Below are 18,932 nucleotides of genomic sequence, written 5' to 3'. Positions count from 1 at the left end.
AGAGCTAGAGAGTGTCTATGTGTGCATGAGCGAGGGAGCTAGAGAGTGCCTATGTGTGCCTGAGTAAGAGAGCTAGAGAGTGCGTATGTGTGCATGAGCGAGAGAGCTAGAGAGTGCCTATGTGTGCATGAGTGAAAGAGCTACAGAGTGTCTATGTGTGCATGAGCGAGGGAGCTAGAGAGTGCCTATGTGTGCATGAGCGAGAGAGCTAGAGAGTGCCTATGTGTGCATGAGTGAGAGAGCTAGAGTGCCTATGTGTGCATGAGTGGGAGAGCTACAGAGTGTCTATGTGTGCATGAGCGAGGGAGCTAGAGAGTGCCTATGTGTGCATGAGTGAAAGAGCTACAGAGTGTCTATGTGTGCATGAGCGAGGGAGCTAGAGAGTGCCTACATGTGCATTAGCGCGAGAACTAGAGATTGCCTAGGTGTGCATGAGCGAGAGAGCTAGAGAGTGCCTATGTGTGCATGAGTGAAAGAGCTACAGAGTGTCTATGTGTGCATGAGCGAGGGAGCTAGAGAGTGCCTATGTGTGCATGAGTGAAAGAGCTACAGAGTGTCTATGTGTGCATGAGCGAGGGAGCTAGAGAGTGCCTATGTGTGCATGAGTGAGAGAGCTAGAGAGTGCCTATGTGTGCATGAGTGAGAGAGCTAGAGAGTGCCTATGTGTGCATGAGTGAGAGAGCTAGAGAGTGCCTACGTGTGCGTGAGCGAGAGAGCTAGAGAGTGCCTACGTGTGCATGAGCGAGAGAGCTAGAGAGTGTCTACGTGTGCATGAGCGAGAGAGCTAGAGAGTGCGTACGTGTGCATGGGCGAGAGAGCTAGAGAGTGCCTACGTGTGCGTGAGCGAGAGAGCTAGAGAGTGCCTACGTGTGCGTGAGCGAGAGAGCTAGAGAGTGCCTATGTGTGCGTGAGCGAGAGAGCTAGAGAGTGCCTACGTGTGCGTGAGCGAGAGAGCTAGAGAGTGCCTACGTGTGCGTGAGCGAGAGAGCTAGAGAGTGCCTATGTGTGCATGAGCGAGAGAGCTAGAGAGTGTCTATGTGTGCATGAGCGAGAGAGCTAGAGAGTGCCTATGTGTGCATGAGCGAGAGAGCTAGAGAGTGCCTACGTGTGCGTGAGCGAGAGAGCTAGAGAGTGCCTACGTGTGCGTGAGAGAGAGAGCTAGAGAGTGCCTATGTGTGCATGAGCGAGAGAGCTAGAGAGTGTCTATGTGTGCATGAGCGAGGGAGCTAGAGAGTGCCTATGTGTGCCTGAGTAAGAGAGCTAGAGAGTGCGTATGTGTGCATGAGCGAGAGAGCTAGAGAGTGCCTATGTGTGCATGAGTGAAAGAGCTACAGAGTGTCTATGTGTGCATGAGCGAGGGAGCTAGAGAGTGCCTATGTGTGCATGAGTGAGAGAGCTAGAGAGTGCCTATGTGTGCATGAGTGAGAGAGCTAGAGTGCCTATGTGTGCATGAGTGAGAGAGCTACAGAGTGTCTATGTGTGCATGAGCGAGGGAGCTAGAGAGTGCCTATGTGTGCATGAGTGAAAGAGCTACAGAGTGTCTATGTGTGCATGAGCGAGGGAGCTAGAGAGTGCCTACATGTGCATTAGCGCGAGAACTAGAGATTGCCTAGGTGTGCATGAGCGAGAGAGCTAGAGAGTGCCTATGTGTGCATGAGTGAAAGAGCTACAGAGTGTCTATGTGTGCATGAGCGAGGGAGCTAGAGAGTGCCTATGTGTGCATGAGTGAGAGAGCTAGAGAGTGCCTATGTGTGCATGAGTGAGAGAGCTAGAGAGTGCCTATGTGTGCATGAGTGAGAGAGCTAGAGAGTGCCTACGTGTGCATGAGCGAGAGAGCTAGAGTGCCTACGTGTGCGTGAGCGAGAGAGCTAGAGAGTGCCTACGTGTGCATGAGCGAGAGAGCTAGAGAGTGTCTACGTGTGCATGAGCGAGAGAGCTAGAGTGTCTACGTGTGCATGAGCGAGAGAGCTAGAGAGTGTCTACGTGTGCATGAGCGAGAGAGCTAGAGAGTGCCTACGTGTGCATGAGTGAGAGAGCTAGAGAGTGCCTATGTGTGCGTGAGCGAGAGAGCTAGAGAGTGCCTACGTGTGCATGAGTGAGAGAGCTAGAGTGCCTACATGTGCATTAGCGCGAGAACTAGAGATTGCCTATGTGTGCATGAGCGAGAGAGCTAGAGAGTGCCTATGTGTGCATGAGTGAAAGAGCTACAGAGTGTCTATGTGTGCATGAGCGAGGGAGCTAGAGAGTGCCTATGTGTGCATGAGCGAGAGAGCTAGAGAGTGCCTATGTGTGCATGAGTGAGAGAGCTAGAGAGTGCCTATGTGTGCATGAGTGAGAGAGCTAGAGAGTGCCTATGTGTGCATGAGTGAGAGAGCTAGAGAGTGCCTATGTGTGCATGAGTGAGAGAGCTAGAGAGTGCCTACGTGTGCATGAGCGAGAGAGCTAGAGTGCCTACGTGTGCGTGAGCGAGAGAGCTAGAGAGTGCCTACGTGTGCATGAGCGAGAGAGCTAGAGAGTGTCTACGTGTGCATGAGCGAGAGAGCTAGAGTGTCTACGTGTGCATGAGCGAGAGAGCTAGAGAGTGTCTACGTGTGCATGAGCGAGAGAGCTAGAGAGTGCCTACGTGTGCATGAGTGAGAGAGCTAGAGAGTGCCTATGTGTGCGTGAGCGAGAGAGCTAGAGAGTGCCTACGTGTGCATGAGTGAGAGAGCTAGAGTGCCTACATGTGCATTAGCGCGAGAACTAGAGATTGCCTATGTGTGCATGAGCGAGAGAGCTAGAGAGTGCCTATGTGTGCATGAGTGAAAGAGCTACAGAGTGTCTATGTGTGCATGAGCGAGGGAGCTAGAGAGTGCCTATGTGTGCATGAGTGAGAGAGCTAGAGAGTGCCTATGTGTGCATGAGTGAGAGAGCTAGAGAGTGCCTATGTGTGCATGAGTGAGAGAGCTAGAGAGTGCCTACGTGTGCATGAGCGAGAGAGCTAGAGTGCCTACGTATGCGTGAGCGAGAGAGCTAGAGAGTGCCTACGTGTGCATGAGCGAGAGAGCTAGAGAGTGTCTACGTGTGCATGAGCGAGAGAGCTAGAGTGCCTACGTGTGCATGAGCGAGAGAGCTAGAGAGTGCCTACGTGTGCATGAGCGAGAGAGCTAGAGAGTGCCTACGTGTGCGTGAGCGAGAGAGCTAGAGAGTGCCTACGTGTGCGTGAGAGAGAGAGCTAGAGATTGCCTATGTGTGCATGAGCGAGAGAGCTAGAGAGTGTCTATGTGTGCATGAGCGAGAGAGCTAGAGAGTGCGTATGTGTGCATGAGCGAGAGAGCTAGAAAGTGCCTACGTGTGCAGGAGCGAGAGAGCTAGAGAGTGCCTACGTGTGCATGAGCGAGAGAGCTAGAGAGTGCCTATGTGTGCATGAGCGAGAGAGCTAGAGTGCCTACGTGTGCATGAGCGAGAGAGCTAGAGAGTGCCTACGTGTGCATGAGCGATAGAGCTAGAGTGCCTACGTTTGCATGAGCGAGAGAGCTAGAGTGCCTATGTGTGCATGAGCGAGAGAGCTAGAGAGTGCCTACGTGTGCATGAGCGATAGAGCTAGAGTGCCTACGTGTGCATGAGCGAGAGAGCTAGAGTGCCTATGTGTGCATGAGCGAGAGAGCTAGAGAGTGCCTACGTGTGCATGAGCGATAGAGCTAGAGAGTGTCTACGTGTGCATGAGCGATAGAGCTAGAGAGTGTCTACGTGTGCATGAGCGAGAGAGCTAGAGAGTGCCTACGTGTGCATGAGCGAGAGAGCTAGAGAGTGTCTACGTGTGCATGAGCGAGAGAGCTAGAGAGTGCCTACGTGTGCATGAACGAGAGAGCTAGAGAGTGCCTACGTGTGCATGAGCGAGAGAGCTAGAGTGCCTACGTGTGCATGAGCGAGAGAGCTAGAGTGCCTACGTGTGCATGAGCGAGAGAGCTAGAGAGTGCCTACGTGTGCATGAGCGAGAGAGCTAGAGAGTGCCTACATGTGCACGAGTGAGAGAGCTAGAGAATGCATATTTGATCATGTGATTATGTAAGAGAAGAAGGAGTGTTACTAACTTCGTTCTCTGAACAGAGATTAAAAAAACATTTCCATTTTCAAACGTAGTACGCAGGCAGTTTCACTGTTCATTAATGAGAACAGCTGACCCTTTGTTCTAGTCCATGCTAGAACAAAGCCAATGTCTCCATTTAAACGCATGCAGTGCGCCGAGAATCAACCCTGCTTAAAAACAAAAGTGTAGCTTTATAAAGGTGGGATAATGCTAAGATATAACTGATGTTTCTCTGAGTTTAGATGATCTTAACAAAGTTGCTTAAAACCAAAGCATCAATACATACAACATGCCTTAAATTTAACAAACGTTAGGTCTCTTTAATTGTGCCTAAGTGTTGGGAGTTCAGACTCAAGCAATGGATATCTAAAATTTGTCATCCTCATAGAATTCCTGTTTGGAATGTGGTAGGGATTTTCACCGTCCCCCTGACTCTACAGGTGTAGAAAACTGAGAATGAAAGGCTTGAATCTCAGTACATGCAGATATTCTAAATGAATGAAAGGTATTACCTGTTTATTACTGTTATAACACAGTTCTACTACTGAAACCACTCCTGTGTAATGTGTGTAGCAGCGAGGTGAGAATTGATCACTCTCTGAGTGAAGTGGAAAGGCAGCATTTGGCCAGAAGGACAAAGACTGTTCTAGACTGCCTGGATCAACATGATATATCCTGCAGTGAGGTAAATTCTATTCTTTAATATGTAAGCTTTAGGGCCAGTTTTACTAAGAAGTGTGCAAAAGCTACAGCATGTACTAAAAGGTTGTAATTGAGTTACTGTAACTTGCCATTTAAAAGATTTTACCCTCAAACTGATGCTGACAAAAGTAAAGAGAGAAAGAAGAAATTCTCTATAAAATAGGTGGAAATTTTCATGATGGCGATGAATCCCAGCAGCCAAAAGATCAGCACTTCCATTAAAAGTTAATAACATTTTTCCTGAACTCTTCACACAAAGAGTTATAGTCTGAAATATGAGGCTTTTATAGAATGGTTTGTGGTTCCTATAATCCTCACTTACATTGAGTGCTGGAAATTTTCAAAGTTCTTGTGTGTCCTTCACCCTGCAACCTGAAGCCTTCACCCTTCACCCTACAGTTACATTACTAAATTGTTTTAAGTTTTTAATTTTCCTAATCTTCTCCCTTAAAATGTATATCCAGGTGAGTCAGCACTAAAACCTGAAGCTCAGTGGTTCATTGGCAGAAGAGGGCCACTGCAAATGTTTAGTAAAACTGGGCTTTACTTAGAAAACTATACTACAATACACTGTACTACAGTATGCACTGTAGCTTAGTGTAATGCTATCATTATTGTCATAAATAATTTATTTAATTATTTAAGATGACTCAGTGGCAGATGCATTATGAACCACTGCATTATTGTATCTAACAAGACATTTCATACGACATCAAGTTTCAGTGATGCAATAGGAAAACAACAGTTCATTCAAGTGTTTAAAATTTGTGTTTGAATGCTGGCAGCATGACATGCCCAATATCGCAGTGCTGGGCTCTGGAGGTGGTTTGAGAGCGATGGTTGGACTGCTGGGTTCACTGAGTCAGCTGAAAGAAGAGGGACTGCTGGACTGCATCATGTACCTGAGTGGAGTTTCAGGATCTACCTGGTACTGATCTAGACCATACCAGATATTTAATGTCTTCCAGAAGACTAAACACACTTATATTCATAGGCAGAATTATCTTGGCTTTATGATGTAGTTTATGTGCTTTATGGTGCAGTGATGATAGAAGGTAATAACAATAAAAAGCTTAGAAAGTATAAATCCAGCGATGTACATGCACATCTTTGCTATAAGCTGAGGCAAATGTTACCTCTAAAGCATCATTAAAGGTGGACTGGAAAGTTTGAAAAACCATGGAAGTTGGATCCTGCATGGGCGTTTGATACAGTATACTAGTATTATTACTAGTATACTTTTGCAGAAGTAAGGCAGCTTCAGAACATCACACTACCACAACCATGTCTGACTGTTGATAAAATGTTCTTATGGTGGAATGCAGTGTTAGCTTTACACCCATAGGATCCATGTCTTTTTCAGAATACTGTCCCAAAAGCCTTGGGCGTTTGTGTTCTGTTTGGTCAGCTGTTGTTTGCACCTTGCAATTCTCCCATGGATGCCATTTTTGTCCAGTGTCTTTCTTATTGTGGAATCGCGTATATTGACCTTAGCTGATGCAAGTGAGGCCTGCAGTTCTTGAGAAGTTTGTCTGCATCCGTTTTTTGACCTCCTGGATGAGTCGTTGATGCACATTTGGTAAAATTTTGCTAGGCTGGCCACTCCATGGAAAGTTTACCACTGTTCCAAGTTTTCTCCATTTGTCAATAATGGCTCTCTATATATACGTTCTTGTATATTGATTAATAATAACCTCTATTATTATTATTATTATTGTTGTTGTTGTTGTTGTTTAATCAATTACAACATTGTCTTGTCCTTCTGTTCTCTAAAGGTGCATGGCATCATTATACAATGAACCAAACTGGTCCACCAAACTGAAGACTGTGGAAGAGAACATTGTCCAAAGGCTTGCTGAAGGCAGAGTCAGTTGGTCACAGATGGGTCAAAAACTGGCAAATTACTATGCAAAAAAAGAAAATTTCAGCCTGACAGATGTGTGGGCAGCACTGATTGTGTCTAATATGGTGAATGAGGTGAGAATAATTTATGCTATTTCATACAAATGCACACAAATCATATAACACAGTTTTAAAAGATAATCTGAAATTTAGCTTCATTATTGACTGTGTTGTAAATATTATAGTGAAGTTTAGAAATAAAGTTGATTGGAATTGGATTTGAGATTTAAATTTATGTTGATTTTCTTCATCTTGTTTTACTGTTTTATTCTGAATATCTAAGTCTGAGTTAATGGCATCAACCACTTTTGTAAAATGAAGTTACACTGCATCTGTGGTGGTGGGGGGGGGGGGGGGGGGTGGACAGAAAGAAGGGATCATGCATATGTGCCCATACACATACAATATGAAATTCATGTTGGAATTTCAAAGATTTCTATTCTCTCAAATCGTTGTGCTCAGCATTGTGATTTTAGAAATTAGAAGAGAATGCATAGTAGAAGCATTTTCACTGGTGGTCTCAGATTTCTGGACATCACTGTAGGAGTCTGCATTTTCTATATTTCACAGATTGATGAACACAAACTCACAGAGCAGAGGGCCAATTACACCAATGACCCGTATCCCATTTACACTGTGATTGACAAGCAGTGTAAATATGACAGACTGAATGCAGGTAAATTTGTATGTGCATATGTGTGTGTGTGTGTGTGTGTGTGTGTGTGTGTGTGTGTGTGTGTGTGTGTGTGTGTGTGTGAAAAGGGAAAACCTACCATGATTTCTGTTTGCAGATGTCTGGTTTGAGATCACTCCTGATGAGTCAGGTTATTCTCTCCCTGGAGCCTTTGTGGATTCCTCCTGTTTGGAATGTCAGTTTGAGAATGGAAAGAAGGTTAAAGAACAGCCTGAGATTGATATGCTGTACCTACAAGGTAATATCACATTAAAAAGCAAAGCAATTCAGTAACAAGGTAAAAATACTCTGGATTAAAATATTATACTACACACCCGACATCCAACATCATTTTAACTTCACAAAGCTTTGCATCATTTCACAGATTGGTCAGTGTTTCATGTAGTTTAACTTCTTTATGACATAATATTCCTGAACTCAACCAGAAGGTGGTGGGTCTTTGCACCAGTATTTTGAAAACATGGTGGCTCAAAAGCCGCTTGCCCCATGGCTCCAGCAGCCCTGTTCAGAGATCTCAAGCCTGTGCACATTTTCACTGTTTTTTCCTATAACTTTTGCATAGGCCATGTTTTATGTTTAATTTTCCAATATGTTAAAAATGGAAATAAACAGTAGTTGTGATTGAAAATAAGTATTCTCTTTATTGATGACGTGTTAACCTATTTTCACTTGAAAAAAAACAAAAAAACAACATTTTTACAAAAATACAAGTAATTTGACTAAGGATGCACAAGCTTTTTGCACATTACTGTAATTTGGTGGGTGAATCATCAAATATTCATGCTAAGAGTATGTTCACTGGTCATGAATGTCCCGGGGAAACATTTTCTCCATGCTTTCTCAATGCTGTAATCTTACTGATTTTTATTTGTTTGGAATTTGTACAGGCCTGTGTGGCAGTGCCATTGCGGATATGGAAGACATCATTGAGTACCTGTTTGAGGCACTAAAACACTTGATGATAAGTATGACCCTCTATTGGTTTAACAATCCTTTCATTTTTTCACCTTTACTGAGTGTAAATCTTTTAGATAATCGCTACTGAATCAGGTTATGCTGTGCAAATTCTGGACAAAAACATTTTTGCAACATTTAACCACTGAAGAACCCACTTATCATACAATTTGAGAGTTAAAGACTGATGAAAGATGAGGCTTCGCTGTTGAATTGGTAACATATTTTGATGGCTTTTGAAATTACTGATAAAAAATTGTGTGTCACAGTCAGAATAACTTAAATGATAGATAATGCGTCCATTCTGATGTGATATTTTAAAAACAAAATTGCATTTCTAACTGTAATTGAATAATAAAGGTATTTTTAAGTTTAGCCTTTTAAAAGATTAGTAAATACTGGGCTTAAATGACCACACTGAGTTTATCTTCATTGTAAAGAACTGATTCTTTTAGTTTAAATGATGTGTATTTGCAGTGCATCATAATCACACAAGAAGTTTCTTGTGTAATGCTGGGTTTGCAAATCAGACACACGCAGTTAAAAATTAGCCTGGAAGATTTATTCAAATGGAGATAAACAGGGTTAACAACAGACCAGGCCAAGAACCAGAATAGCAAGACAAATTACATAGGAGTAGGCGAAGTGGGGTCGAAAAAACAGGCGAGGGTTGTAACCAAAGAAAACACATACGAGAAAACAACAAAGCCAAAAAAGGAGCTGGAACTGTTAATGGAGAAAAAACGAGGTCAAACACAGAACAGAAGTCAGATATAATTAAACGGCTAAGCAAGGGCAATACTTCTCAAAGAGGTGGACCAAACAAACTAGTGTATATACAAAGCTCAACAGGTGGTAGTGATTCGAATTCAGGTGAGGGTGATCTGCTGAGTGGTTTGTGATTGGTTGAAGAAGTGTCATGACTGACAGAAGGATTCTGGGAAGTGGAGTCCTTGATGGTGCGAGTGTCCAACTGAGAACCAGGAAGCGTGACACTTGTGTTCAGATCTGGCAAGAAAGGGGCAAACTTAATGTCTCTGTACTTCTTTCATAATTTTTTTCAGACAAAATAGGAAGCACAGAAGAGAGTCAAACATCACTAGATGTGCAGAACGGTTACCAGGTCCTCTTACAACTTGTGGAACTGAACCTTTGTGTGTTAAGAAAGGAGGATCCTACAGATTACCTCCAAAAAATGAAGGGCCTACTGAAAGGTAGTATTCACTAACATATCCCATAATGCAAAGTACATGACATTTCAACTACTCCAACATAAAACAGACTGTTTTGTAACTAACTAACTTTTATCACTAGTTTGTACGTGTAACTATATATATATATAGTCAAATCCAGATTTTTGTATTTTCCCAGTTTCTTGAGGGGTGCCAATAATTCTGTAATTCACTGTATATGTATGTGTATGTGTGTGTACGTGTATATGTACTGAGAAAAATCTTTCATTAGATAAGCATGATGAAATAGAAAGGATGACTGTTCGTCTAGAGAACAAGGTCACATCGGAAAAGACGATTTCCAAGGAAGAGTTAAATGAATACACCCTGCAAGTATGCAGTTATATCACTGACTTGTTTACGAAGCAGGATTTTTGGGATGGTGAGTAGAGCATCTTCTACTGAAGCATTTTTAAAACAATGTTAAACAACATGTTTAAAACAATTAAAACCTCAGATTCTTCTGCTGATTTTATTATACTGTATTAAAGTAATTAATACTAAATTGTCTGTATCTGCCTTTTCCTGAAAAAGATGTATACATTTGATTGCATTTTATTTGTGTTTTTTATAATCCCAAGCATGTGTTTCGGTTAATTAATATTATCCTGTAAGTTTAAAATAAGAGAGACATTCAGTTACTGTCCGCCTTTGTAGTCTTAAAAACTGGTGCTGGTATAACTGTTGTGTGTCTATACTATGCCTACATTCAAGCATTTGTGAATAGAAGTTTGACTTGCATTTCATGGTTCGTGCACTGGCAGGTAGTCATGTTGGAACAGGAAGGGGCCGTCCCCAAACTGTTCCCACAAAGTTGGGAGCATGAAATTGTCCAAAATCTCTTGGTGCTGAAGTATTAAGAGTTTTTTTCACTGGAACTAAGGGGCTGAGCCCAACTCCTGAAAAACAACCCCACACCATGATCCCCCCTCCACCAAACTTTACACTTTGCATAATGCAGCCAGACAATGGTCTATATATTTGTATGTTGTAACAAAACTAAGGATTCTTAACACAGCTGTGGGAGCACATTACAGCTCATATGAGTGGTACATTAGAAACACAGAAGTAAAGGGAAACTACTGTAATCAAGTGCTGTGATACACTCTAGAAATACAATACACTGCTGTAATTTAAGAAAACAGCAAAACTACTATATAACAAGTAACAGTAACTGTACTGTCAGTAATGCATTCTAAAAATCTCAGTTCTCAGAATCTTTTCATTGACTTTATCAGTTTTTGTAGTCTAAACAGAGTCTGTATTAGAAATCTGGAGTCAACCTATTATTTTATTGTAATTTTATTTTGTCAGAAATTTGGATTGCCATTGTGAGAGCCATAGAAAGGATTGTGCACTGGATCTGGGGAACGACTTATGACTACCTCTATGGAATGACAGGTGGGAAAGGAAGTATATCAAAATGTTCTTCAGGTCATTTATTTAAGCTGCTTTCTGCTGGTCTCCCTGTCTTGGGCTTGAGTCATACCAATAAATATAACTAGTGCAAATTAATATTACATAATAGGTATTGCTTCTAGGGTACTTTGGGTAAGTACACTACTTTAGTATATACAGTAGCCTGCTGCCTCAGGGAGTAGTAGTAATATGGCTATGCACAGTATTTTGAGTTCATATGATAGTTTGCACAACTGGCTCAGCAGGATAGCTATGCCTTAATGATGGAAAAGAAAGTCATTAAGGGTTTTATTTCATGTGGTTGTAAAATTGATATGCTTTGTAAACTGTTTTCATATCTGGAAACATGTAAGGTCAAGTTGCCTGCCAAAGTGAGACTTAAACAAGAATACACTATATTGCCAAAAGTAATCGCTCGTCTGCCTTCACACGCATATGAAATTGACTGATATCCCATTCTTAATCCATAGGGTTTAATATCATGTCGGCCCACCCTTTGCAGCTATAACAGCTTCAACTCTTCTGGGAAGGCTTTCCACAAGGTTTAGGAGTGTGTTTACGGGAATTTTAAATCATTCTTCCAGAAGTGCTTTTGTGAGGTCAGACACTGACGTTGGACAAGAAGGCCTGGCTCACAGTCTCCACTCTAATTCATCCCAAAGGTGTTCTATCGGGTTAAGGTCAGGACCATGGCCATAGAAGCTGCAACACCTGAATTCAATTATTTGAATGAGTCAGTGAATACTATTGGAAACATAGTGTATGTCTGTGAAATTGAAATTGAGTTCAGCTTTAACTCATGCAGGCCACAAAGTCAAACTCAGGCCCCAATCACAAATCACACAACAGTGGACTGATGATCACAACACTGAGCTGAGTCAACCAATGACAATCTTATCATTTGGATATAGAAGCAATAACCAGAAAATGGCTCTTTTATCACAGATGAGAATATATAGGTTGCCCCACTCATCACAGATTTCTTTCAAAAAACACAGGGAATTATATGAAGCTGAGAAGGTAAAGGGAGAAATATGTGTATTTTTATATTATATTATAAAGTACTGTTTTACCTTGTTATCAGTGAAAGACATAGATCCCAGCATCCTTCACTCAAAGACAAGGGAATACGAAGATACAGCAGCGTTACTCAACTCACCCTATTTCTCAGTGCTGAGACAAGAACGAAAAATCGACCTCATCATTTCCCTTGACTTCGGTGTAGGAGATCCCTTTGAGGTACTATATACACACACACGTACACACACACACACACACACACACACACACACACGCACACACACACACACACACACACGCACACACACACACACACACACACACACACACACACGCACACACACACATACACTGTAAAAATTAGAAGCCAGGTAACTCACCCCTTTTTTTGAATTTACCTAAAAACACTAGTTTTCCTAACTTAAACTTCTTAGATTAGTCAGAAGTTCTCCTAACTCCTAATATTATTTGTCTGCATCTCAGTTAGGTAAACAATATGGAGTGTATGTTTTTCACTTAATTCCCTCACTAGCCAGGACTCTGGTGGTTTAAATTCACAACCTCCTGGTGGTGGTAAATGCTTAGTCCATTTTAAAGCTCACAAGCTCTTTAAATTACTCAGATTTCTGTCTCCTTAAATGTTTAATTTACATGACTAAAATACTGTGTTAACTTTCAAACATCAGCAGATTGTGAATTTGAATCTCAGTAATCCCACAGCTGTCCTTATTGGGAAGAGAAAATACAGAGGGGGAACAAAGCTAAAAACAAATTCTATGTTGTTTACTTTATTGAAAATCTAGAATTAAGAGGTAGGAGAACTTTTGGCTTAATAAGAAGCTTGAGTTGGTTGAACTCCAGAGACCTCAAGTCGAGTTAATTCAAGAAAAGCAATGTAATAAGTTGCCTTCTGATTTTTTGTTTTTTTCAGTGCACAGAGAAAGTATCATTTTACATAATCCTGTTCATATATGGTTGGGAATGTGATGTCATGATTCAGTGTCTTATGGGTTAGTCTGGCATTGTTAAGAATTGTTTAAATAATGTTTCTTTTTGACCTGCTTCCTTTGATTTTGGCTGATTTGCACCTCATGGAGGTTACATGTAGAGATGCATTGATCCCGGGTTTCAACAATATTGTTTCCGATACCTGAGCTCTGGGAATCTGCCACAGGAAATCTATCACAGAGTTCCAATCCGATATCAGTGTTTTTTTTGTTCTTTATAACTCATGCATTTAACATGGGGCTGTAACTAGAGTAATAAAAGTAAAAAAAAAAACAAGTAAAAATGAAAAACATGAAGTATTACAAGAAAAAATTTTATTAATATGCTTCTGGATAATGCACCAGCAAAGTCACTGACTGCTTAATCCAGATAGGCTCGTGGTAGCAGTTGGGACAGCAGAGAATCCCAGATGACCCTGTCTCCTGCAACTTCCTCCAGCTCATTCTCAGGGACCCCAAGCTGCTCCCAGGCCAACTTGGAGATGTAATCCCTCCAGCGGGTCCTAGGACGACCCCGGGGCCTTATGCTGGGAGGCCGTGCCTGGTACACCGCACCTGGAGGCGTCCAGGCGGCATCCGAATCAGATGCCCAAACCACCTTAGGTGGCTCCTCTCAATGCGGAGGAATAGCATCTCCACTCTGAGCTCCTCCTGGATGGCTGCGCTCCTCACCCTATCAAATAGTGTGTAGCCCGCCACCCTGTGAAGAAAGCTAATTTCCGCTGCTTGTATTCGCAATCTCATTCTTTCGGTCATTACCCACAGCTCATGATCATAGGTAAGGGTCGGGATGTAGACCGACTGGTAAACAGAGAGCTTCGCTTATGACTCAGCTCCATCTTCACCACTACAGTCCGGTACAGTGACCGCATTACTGCTGCCGCCTATCCCAGCCTGCGGCCGATCTCACGATCCCTCTTCCTGTCACTCGTGACCAAGACCCTGAGATACTTAAACTCCTCCACCTGGGGCAGGTCCTTTCCCCTTACCTGGAGTGGGCATGCCATCCTTTTCCAGGCTAAGACCATGGACTCAAAATAAACAGTAAATATAATTCCATCAGTAAAAACCAGTTTCAGACATTTCAACCTAAAACAATTACTTCATGTGGTAATAAGGAATTTAACTGTTTTTATTAAACAAAATTAAACTCAGATTAACAAAAGCAATACTTTACAGTTCAACAACACTTCAAATCAATTTCTGCTCTGTTCCTTTTTGACAGTAAACAAGTCATTCATTCATGTGTTAATACATTTTACCTGGGTTGACAAATAAAACCATGTTCTTGGGTTCATATCATTGTATCACAGTGTATTTACAGGAGTTTAATATTTAATAGAGAATTACTTTTTTTGGCAGAGTGTGGTTAAAACTGCTCAAATATGCGAAGAACTTCAGATTCCTTTCCCTGAAGTTGTACCAGGTGAAGATGTGGAACCACTGGACTTCTATGTGTTTAGAGGACACAGCAAAGCTCCAACTGTGATCCACATCCCTCTTTTCAATGCTGTTAACTGCAAAGGTAACTCCAGGTTACTGAAAATAATGATTCTTGTATATAGTTGGCTTTGCTGTAATAGTATACTCCACTTAGTGGTGAACTGTGACCATTAGAGCTAGGCCTTCAACTTGGCCAAAACACAAGGAAAACATGTACCTCAACAGTAATGCTAACTTCTGCTTGACACCCTATAGGATTTTAGCAGTTTGTTGGCTTCTTGTTTGACAATTTAGACACCATAATGTAACTGCTGAAGCATTTAAAGTGGGATGGAATCCTCAAAACAGCAAGTTCTAGATTAAACACAGACATTTGAAGCTTCTACAAGACATTCCATGTTTAACTTGAAGGTTGTGAAAGACATGGGACCAAGATATATAGTTTACGTTTAGTGGTTTCACAGTCACTCTTTCAGTTTTCCATTTCTAACAGCCCACGGATTAGGCTGCCACTTGTATTCAGTCAGTGACATGTCTAGGACGTCCAGAAGTATTAGAGTGATTTTTTTTTCTCACAAATGGTCCTCTGCCACTTCCAATTACTGTGATGGTTAATCCAATGTGTTAGAACTTCCTTTCAGTTCTTGAAGTCGTAACCAGTAGGAGAGCTCACCTATTATATCAAAATCAGTATTGGAAAGTCTGTTAACTCAACAGCCATCTTAGTTACATCCCCAGGCAGTTAATTCCAATCATACCAGGACTATGGCTATGTCTTTGAATTTGGAAAGACCCATAAAAGCAAAATTTAAAGTTATGTTTCAAAAATTTGAAAGATATTTGAAACAAAAAGAGTATTAACGCTAATAATGCTCAGAAAACAGTTTTTCAGCTTCTGATTACTGCGCATGTGTATATTTCCACAACAAGGCGGAACTCCCTGCTTGCAACTTTACCAGCAATAAAAGATAGCTGACAATAAAAGGAGTAGTATTCTAATACATGCAGAGTTTAAATACACGCATAATTCTATCAAATAAAAATGAACCAAAATTGCTCACATGCACTTTTTAGTTCTCAGAAATCATTAGGCTTTCTCTGACAGTCTAGAAGGCCTTGAGGGTTCACCACTGGCTGGACTGCATGTACTGTGAAGTAACAGAAATGTAGAATGCTCTAAATGTCTGTTTCCTCAGGAGAAGTTGAGAAATGGCAGAAAAAATATCCAACCTTTCAAATGAGCTACTCTGACAAAATGATCGCAGATCTTCTGGAGAAAGCAGCTGAAAACATCAAAAACAACAAGGAGAACTTGCTCAAGGAGATTGAGAACATCATTTCAGAGAAGAAGAAAACTTGTGGAAATATATGAAGATTGAAGTAAAACACATCCATACAAATAATTCCAAACAACAATCCAAATATCCATCATTTTGGATTTGGGTAGGTAGTTCATTCAATCATGCTTTATTTTGATAATCCGCTATAGATGATTTACAGTTACTGAATTATTAACCAACTTTTTGGTAACTGTTCTTTTTTCTGAAATAATCTGAAGCGATTATGTCTTTTTTTCTTGTTTCTTGACTGTTCCTTTTGTTATCTCATTAAAAGATTATAAATATAAATGACTTATAAACTAAACATTAGTTCAATTAAAAATACTAAAATATAACTGAAAATAAGCCCATAATCACCAATACATTATTTTTTTTTTCATTTTATTATTATTATTATTATTTGTTTTTATTGTATTGTATGTGTATGCATGTGTACAATGTATTTGTGGGTCTACACTGGAACTAAATGTCATGATTGACTTTTATCTGCTTCCAAAGAGTTAGCATGATCTTAGTTTTTATATGCATTGTTCTGTGTTTTTACTTTTACTACATGACATAAAAATTCCTTATTAAAAATCACTTAACAAGCAAAAGTCACCAAGTCTTTTTCAAATGCATGATCAGTGTTTATTATGAAGTAATAAAAATTGTAGTATGTTGTACTTTGCAGCCCTGCACAAGTCCTGTAGTCAAATGTCTTGCATCTGGTGCTTGAATGAGGAACCTCAGGTCCTGTGACCAAGGAGCCTCTCGCAGGGCTGCAGCAATCCTTAACTCGTGAAATACGGCACTTTTTTTTTAATCATAGCAGGTTACACACGGCCTAGGCAGCATTAAAATGGCAGCACATAAACCGCAGTGTTGGGCAAATTAATAATTTTTTTTCCCCCATCGAGACAAAACAACAGCAAGAATATGCCCACATTAACAAGAGCACAGGTTAACATACACCAATGGACTATATCATTAAAAACACCTCAGTGCTTCTACTCATTGTCCATTTTATCAGCTCCACTTACCACATAGGTGCTCATTGTAGTTCTACAATTACTGACTGTAGTCCATCCGTTTCTGTGCATGCTTTGTTTACTCCCTTTTACCCTGTTCTTCAGTGGTCAGGACCCCATGGACCCTCACAGAGCACGTATTATTTGGGGACTGCATCATTCTCAGCGCTGCAGTAGCACTGACTTGTGCATGTTAGTGTGTGTTGTGCTGGTGTGACTGGGTCAGATACAGCAGTGCTGCTGGAGTTTTAAACACCTCAGAGTCACTGCTGGGCAAAATAGTCCTCTACCCAAAACCATTCAGCCAACAGCTCCCTGTAACCACTGTTGAAGGACTAGAGGAAAGTGCAGCAATAGAGGAGTCACTTTGACTGTACTTCTACAAGGAGCACCAGCAAAGTTGGAGTATTTAGTAAGAAGTGAACAGTGTTTAAAAACTCCAGCAACACTGTATCTGATCCCCTCATACTAGCGCAACACACACAAACATGCCATCACTACATCAGTGCTCATGAAGAGGTTTGTGATAACCTTTACTGTACCCTTTGTGAGGTTGTGATCCTTTATGATTAAAAAATTTAAAAATGGCTCATCAGATCAACCTAAAAGAAAATAATGAATTTAGTAACATGCAAACTTAACTAGTTTTCTTCTACTCAAAATGACATTCATTTAAAGCATTTATTTAGGTGTATTTATAATTGACTGTTTATCACATTAAGTATATTTTAGGTTGATCTAAAGAGCTATTTTATTTACAGTGTGTATATGCTATATATTATTAATAATGTTGCAATTGAAGCTAGGAGTGTCATAGATAAGTGAGTTTACTCATAGGAAGCAGTGACAGGAGAACTGAAATGTACTTCTGTGTTAGTGCCCTTAGTTATCTGTTATTGTGTGATTCATCATTACATTTTCCTCCACTGTGCAGTGCTGTGTGGAACACAGTCTTTTGGCTTTTGTAGACATTTTCCTTCACCTCCATATATTAAGCTTGTTAACCTCCGAGTTATCTTTACATTTTCACCATTAATAGCTTCTTATTTCATATTACTTCACCATTTATTACTATTTTGTGTGCCCCTCCAATACAAGTGATGGTTTTCCCTACTAATGTACTAATTGTACTATGAGCTCATGATTAAGTAGCCTATAGACCAAATCAGAATGCTTGTAGACATGAATGTTTAAAATGGCTATACATCTAAACAGAACAGCTCAATTTTCTTTTCTGCCACTGCTGAGAGAGAGAGAGAGAGAGAGAGAGAGAGAGAGAGAGGCCACTATTACCCCAGAGCAGCTAGCACTGGCTGAGACTTTTAAAGTGAAAAAGCTCCCCTCATCTCCATCTAATGGGTATACATAACCCAAGAACGTATCCTATTCAAAGTTTTCACCATTTCCCAGCTTTTAAAAGCTGACAAAGCTGCTAAAAGTGGTAAGAAACCCAGTGAATGTGTTGTTATGGCACTAATGTAACAATGATCAGCATCATTATAGCAGATAACATATCACGCTCTACTTATAAAGGTAAACTTTTTCATTAAACACTGCAGTGAAAAGAGTAGCTGGTACATGCTCACATGATCAAATGACAAAAACAAACCCCCCCAAAAAAACAAAAAACACACTCAATCCAGTTAATAATGAAGTTATGAGAATAGGAAGATCAGTTTAAAATAGAATTTACCAGCACCAGAAAAGCTTTAGTAGCATGCAGCTTTCACAGGTTTGCCTGTATCAACAACAACATTAAGAGTATATAGTTTTCTAGTATTTAATAGCAAGTATGTAGAGATACAAACTAACTCAGTATTTAGATGTTTCATCAAAGGATCGCTGTAAACGTTTTCTTTCCTGTTTATTTGATTAAACAAATCTCAAAGAAGAATCAGGATTGGTATAAAGTCCTGCAGCACTTCCAGTGGTCTCCACCGACAAGTGATGTCCAAACGTTCAAGATGTACGAGTGTGAAGGACTTGTTTAAGTGTAATACTACTACTAATAATAAATGAATTGTTCCCAATCCCTGCATGGTATTCCACATCACTTGAGGGGACTCAAAACAATTATTCTTTATATGAGTAAACACACTTATCAGCTCATCAACAGTGTAATAAACAGCAGCTAGTGCAC

General features: G+C 40.8%; 1 protein-coding gene across 3 annotated transcripts in view; it reads left to right on the top strand.

The window, feature by feature from the left end:
- The window catches only part of LOC108443837 (cytosolic phospholipase A2 gamma-like), a 51,608-nt gene extending 34,692 nt beyond the window's left edge, over positions 1–16,916 (top strand). For 2 of the 3 annotated variants that reach the window (XM_017724706.2, XM_017724705.2), the window contains exons 4-15: positions 4,643–4,754; positions 5,557–5,699; positions 6,547–6,748; positions 7,244–7,349; positions 7,465–7,605; positions 8,255–8,332; positions 9,386–9,535; positions 9,786–9,935; positions 10,868–10,954; positions 12,057–12,211; positions 14,362–14,524; positions 15,639–16,008. In XM_017724706.2, the coding sequence (XP_017580195.1) occupies positions 4,643–4,754; positions 5,557–5,699; positions 6,547–6,748; positions 7,244–7,349; positions 7,465–7,605; positions 8,255–8,332; positions 9,386–9,535; positions 9,786–9,935; positions 10,868–10,954; positions 12,057–12,211; positions 14,362–14,524; positions 15,639–15,814 (1,663 nt within the window). In that variant the 3' untranslated portion in view covers positions 15,815–16,008. Of the gene's footprint in view, positions 1–4,642; positions 4,755–5,556; positions 5,700–6,546; positions 6,749–7,243; positions 7,350–7,464; positions 7,606–8,254; positions 8,333–9,385; positions 9,536–9,785; positions 9,936–10,867; positions 10,955–12,056; positions 12,212–14,361; positions 14,525–15,638; positions 16,009–16,897 lie in introns of those variants that run through there. The other variant, XR_001859182.2, reaches the window with a different exon arrangement.
- Positions 16,917–18,932: the final 2,016 nt, after the last annotated feature.

Source organism: Pygocentrus nattereri, chromosome 1, assembly GCF_015220715.1.
Source record: "Pygocentrus nattereri isolate fPygNat1 chromosome 1, fPygNat1.pri, whole genome shotgun sequence".
NCBI classification, from domain to species: Eukaryota; Metazoa; Chordata; class Actinopteri; order Characiformes; family Serrasalmidae; genus Pygocentrus; species Pygocentrus nattereri.
Note: the sequence above shows the minus strand (reverse complement) of the source record. Positions and strands in the feature narration are given on the sequence as shown.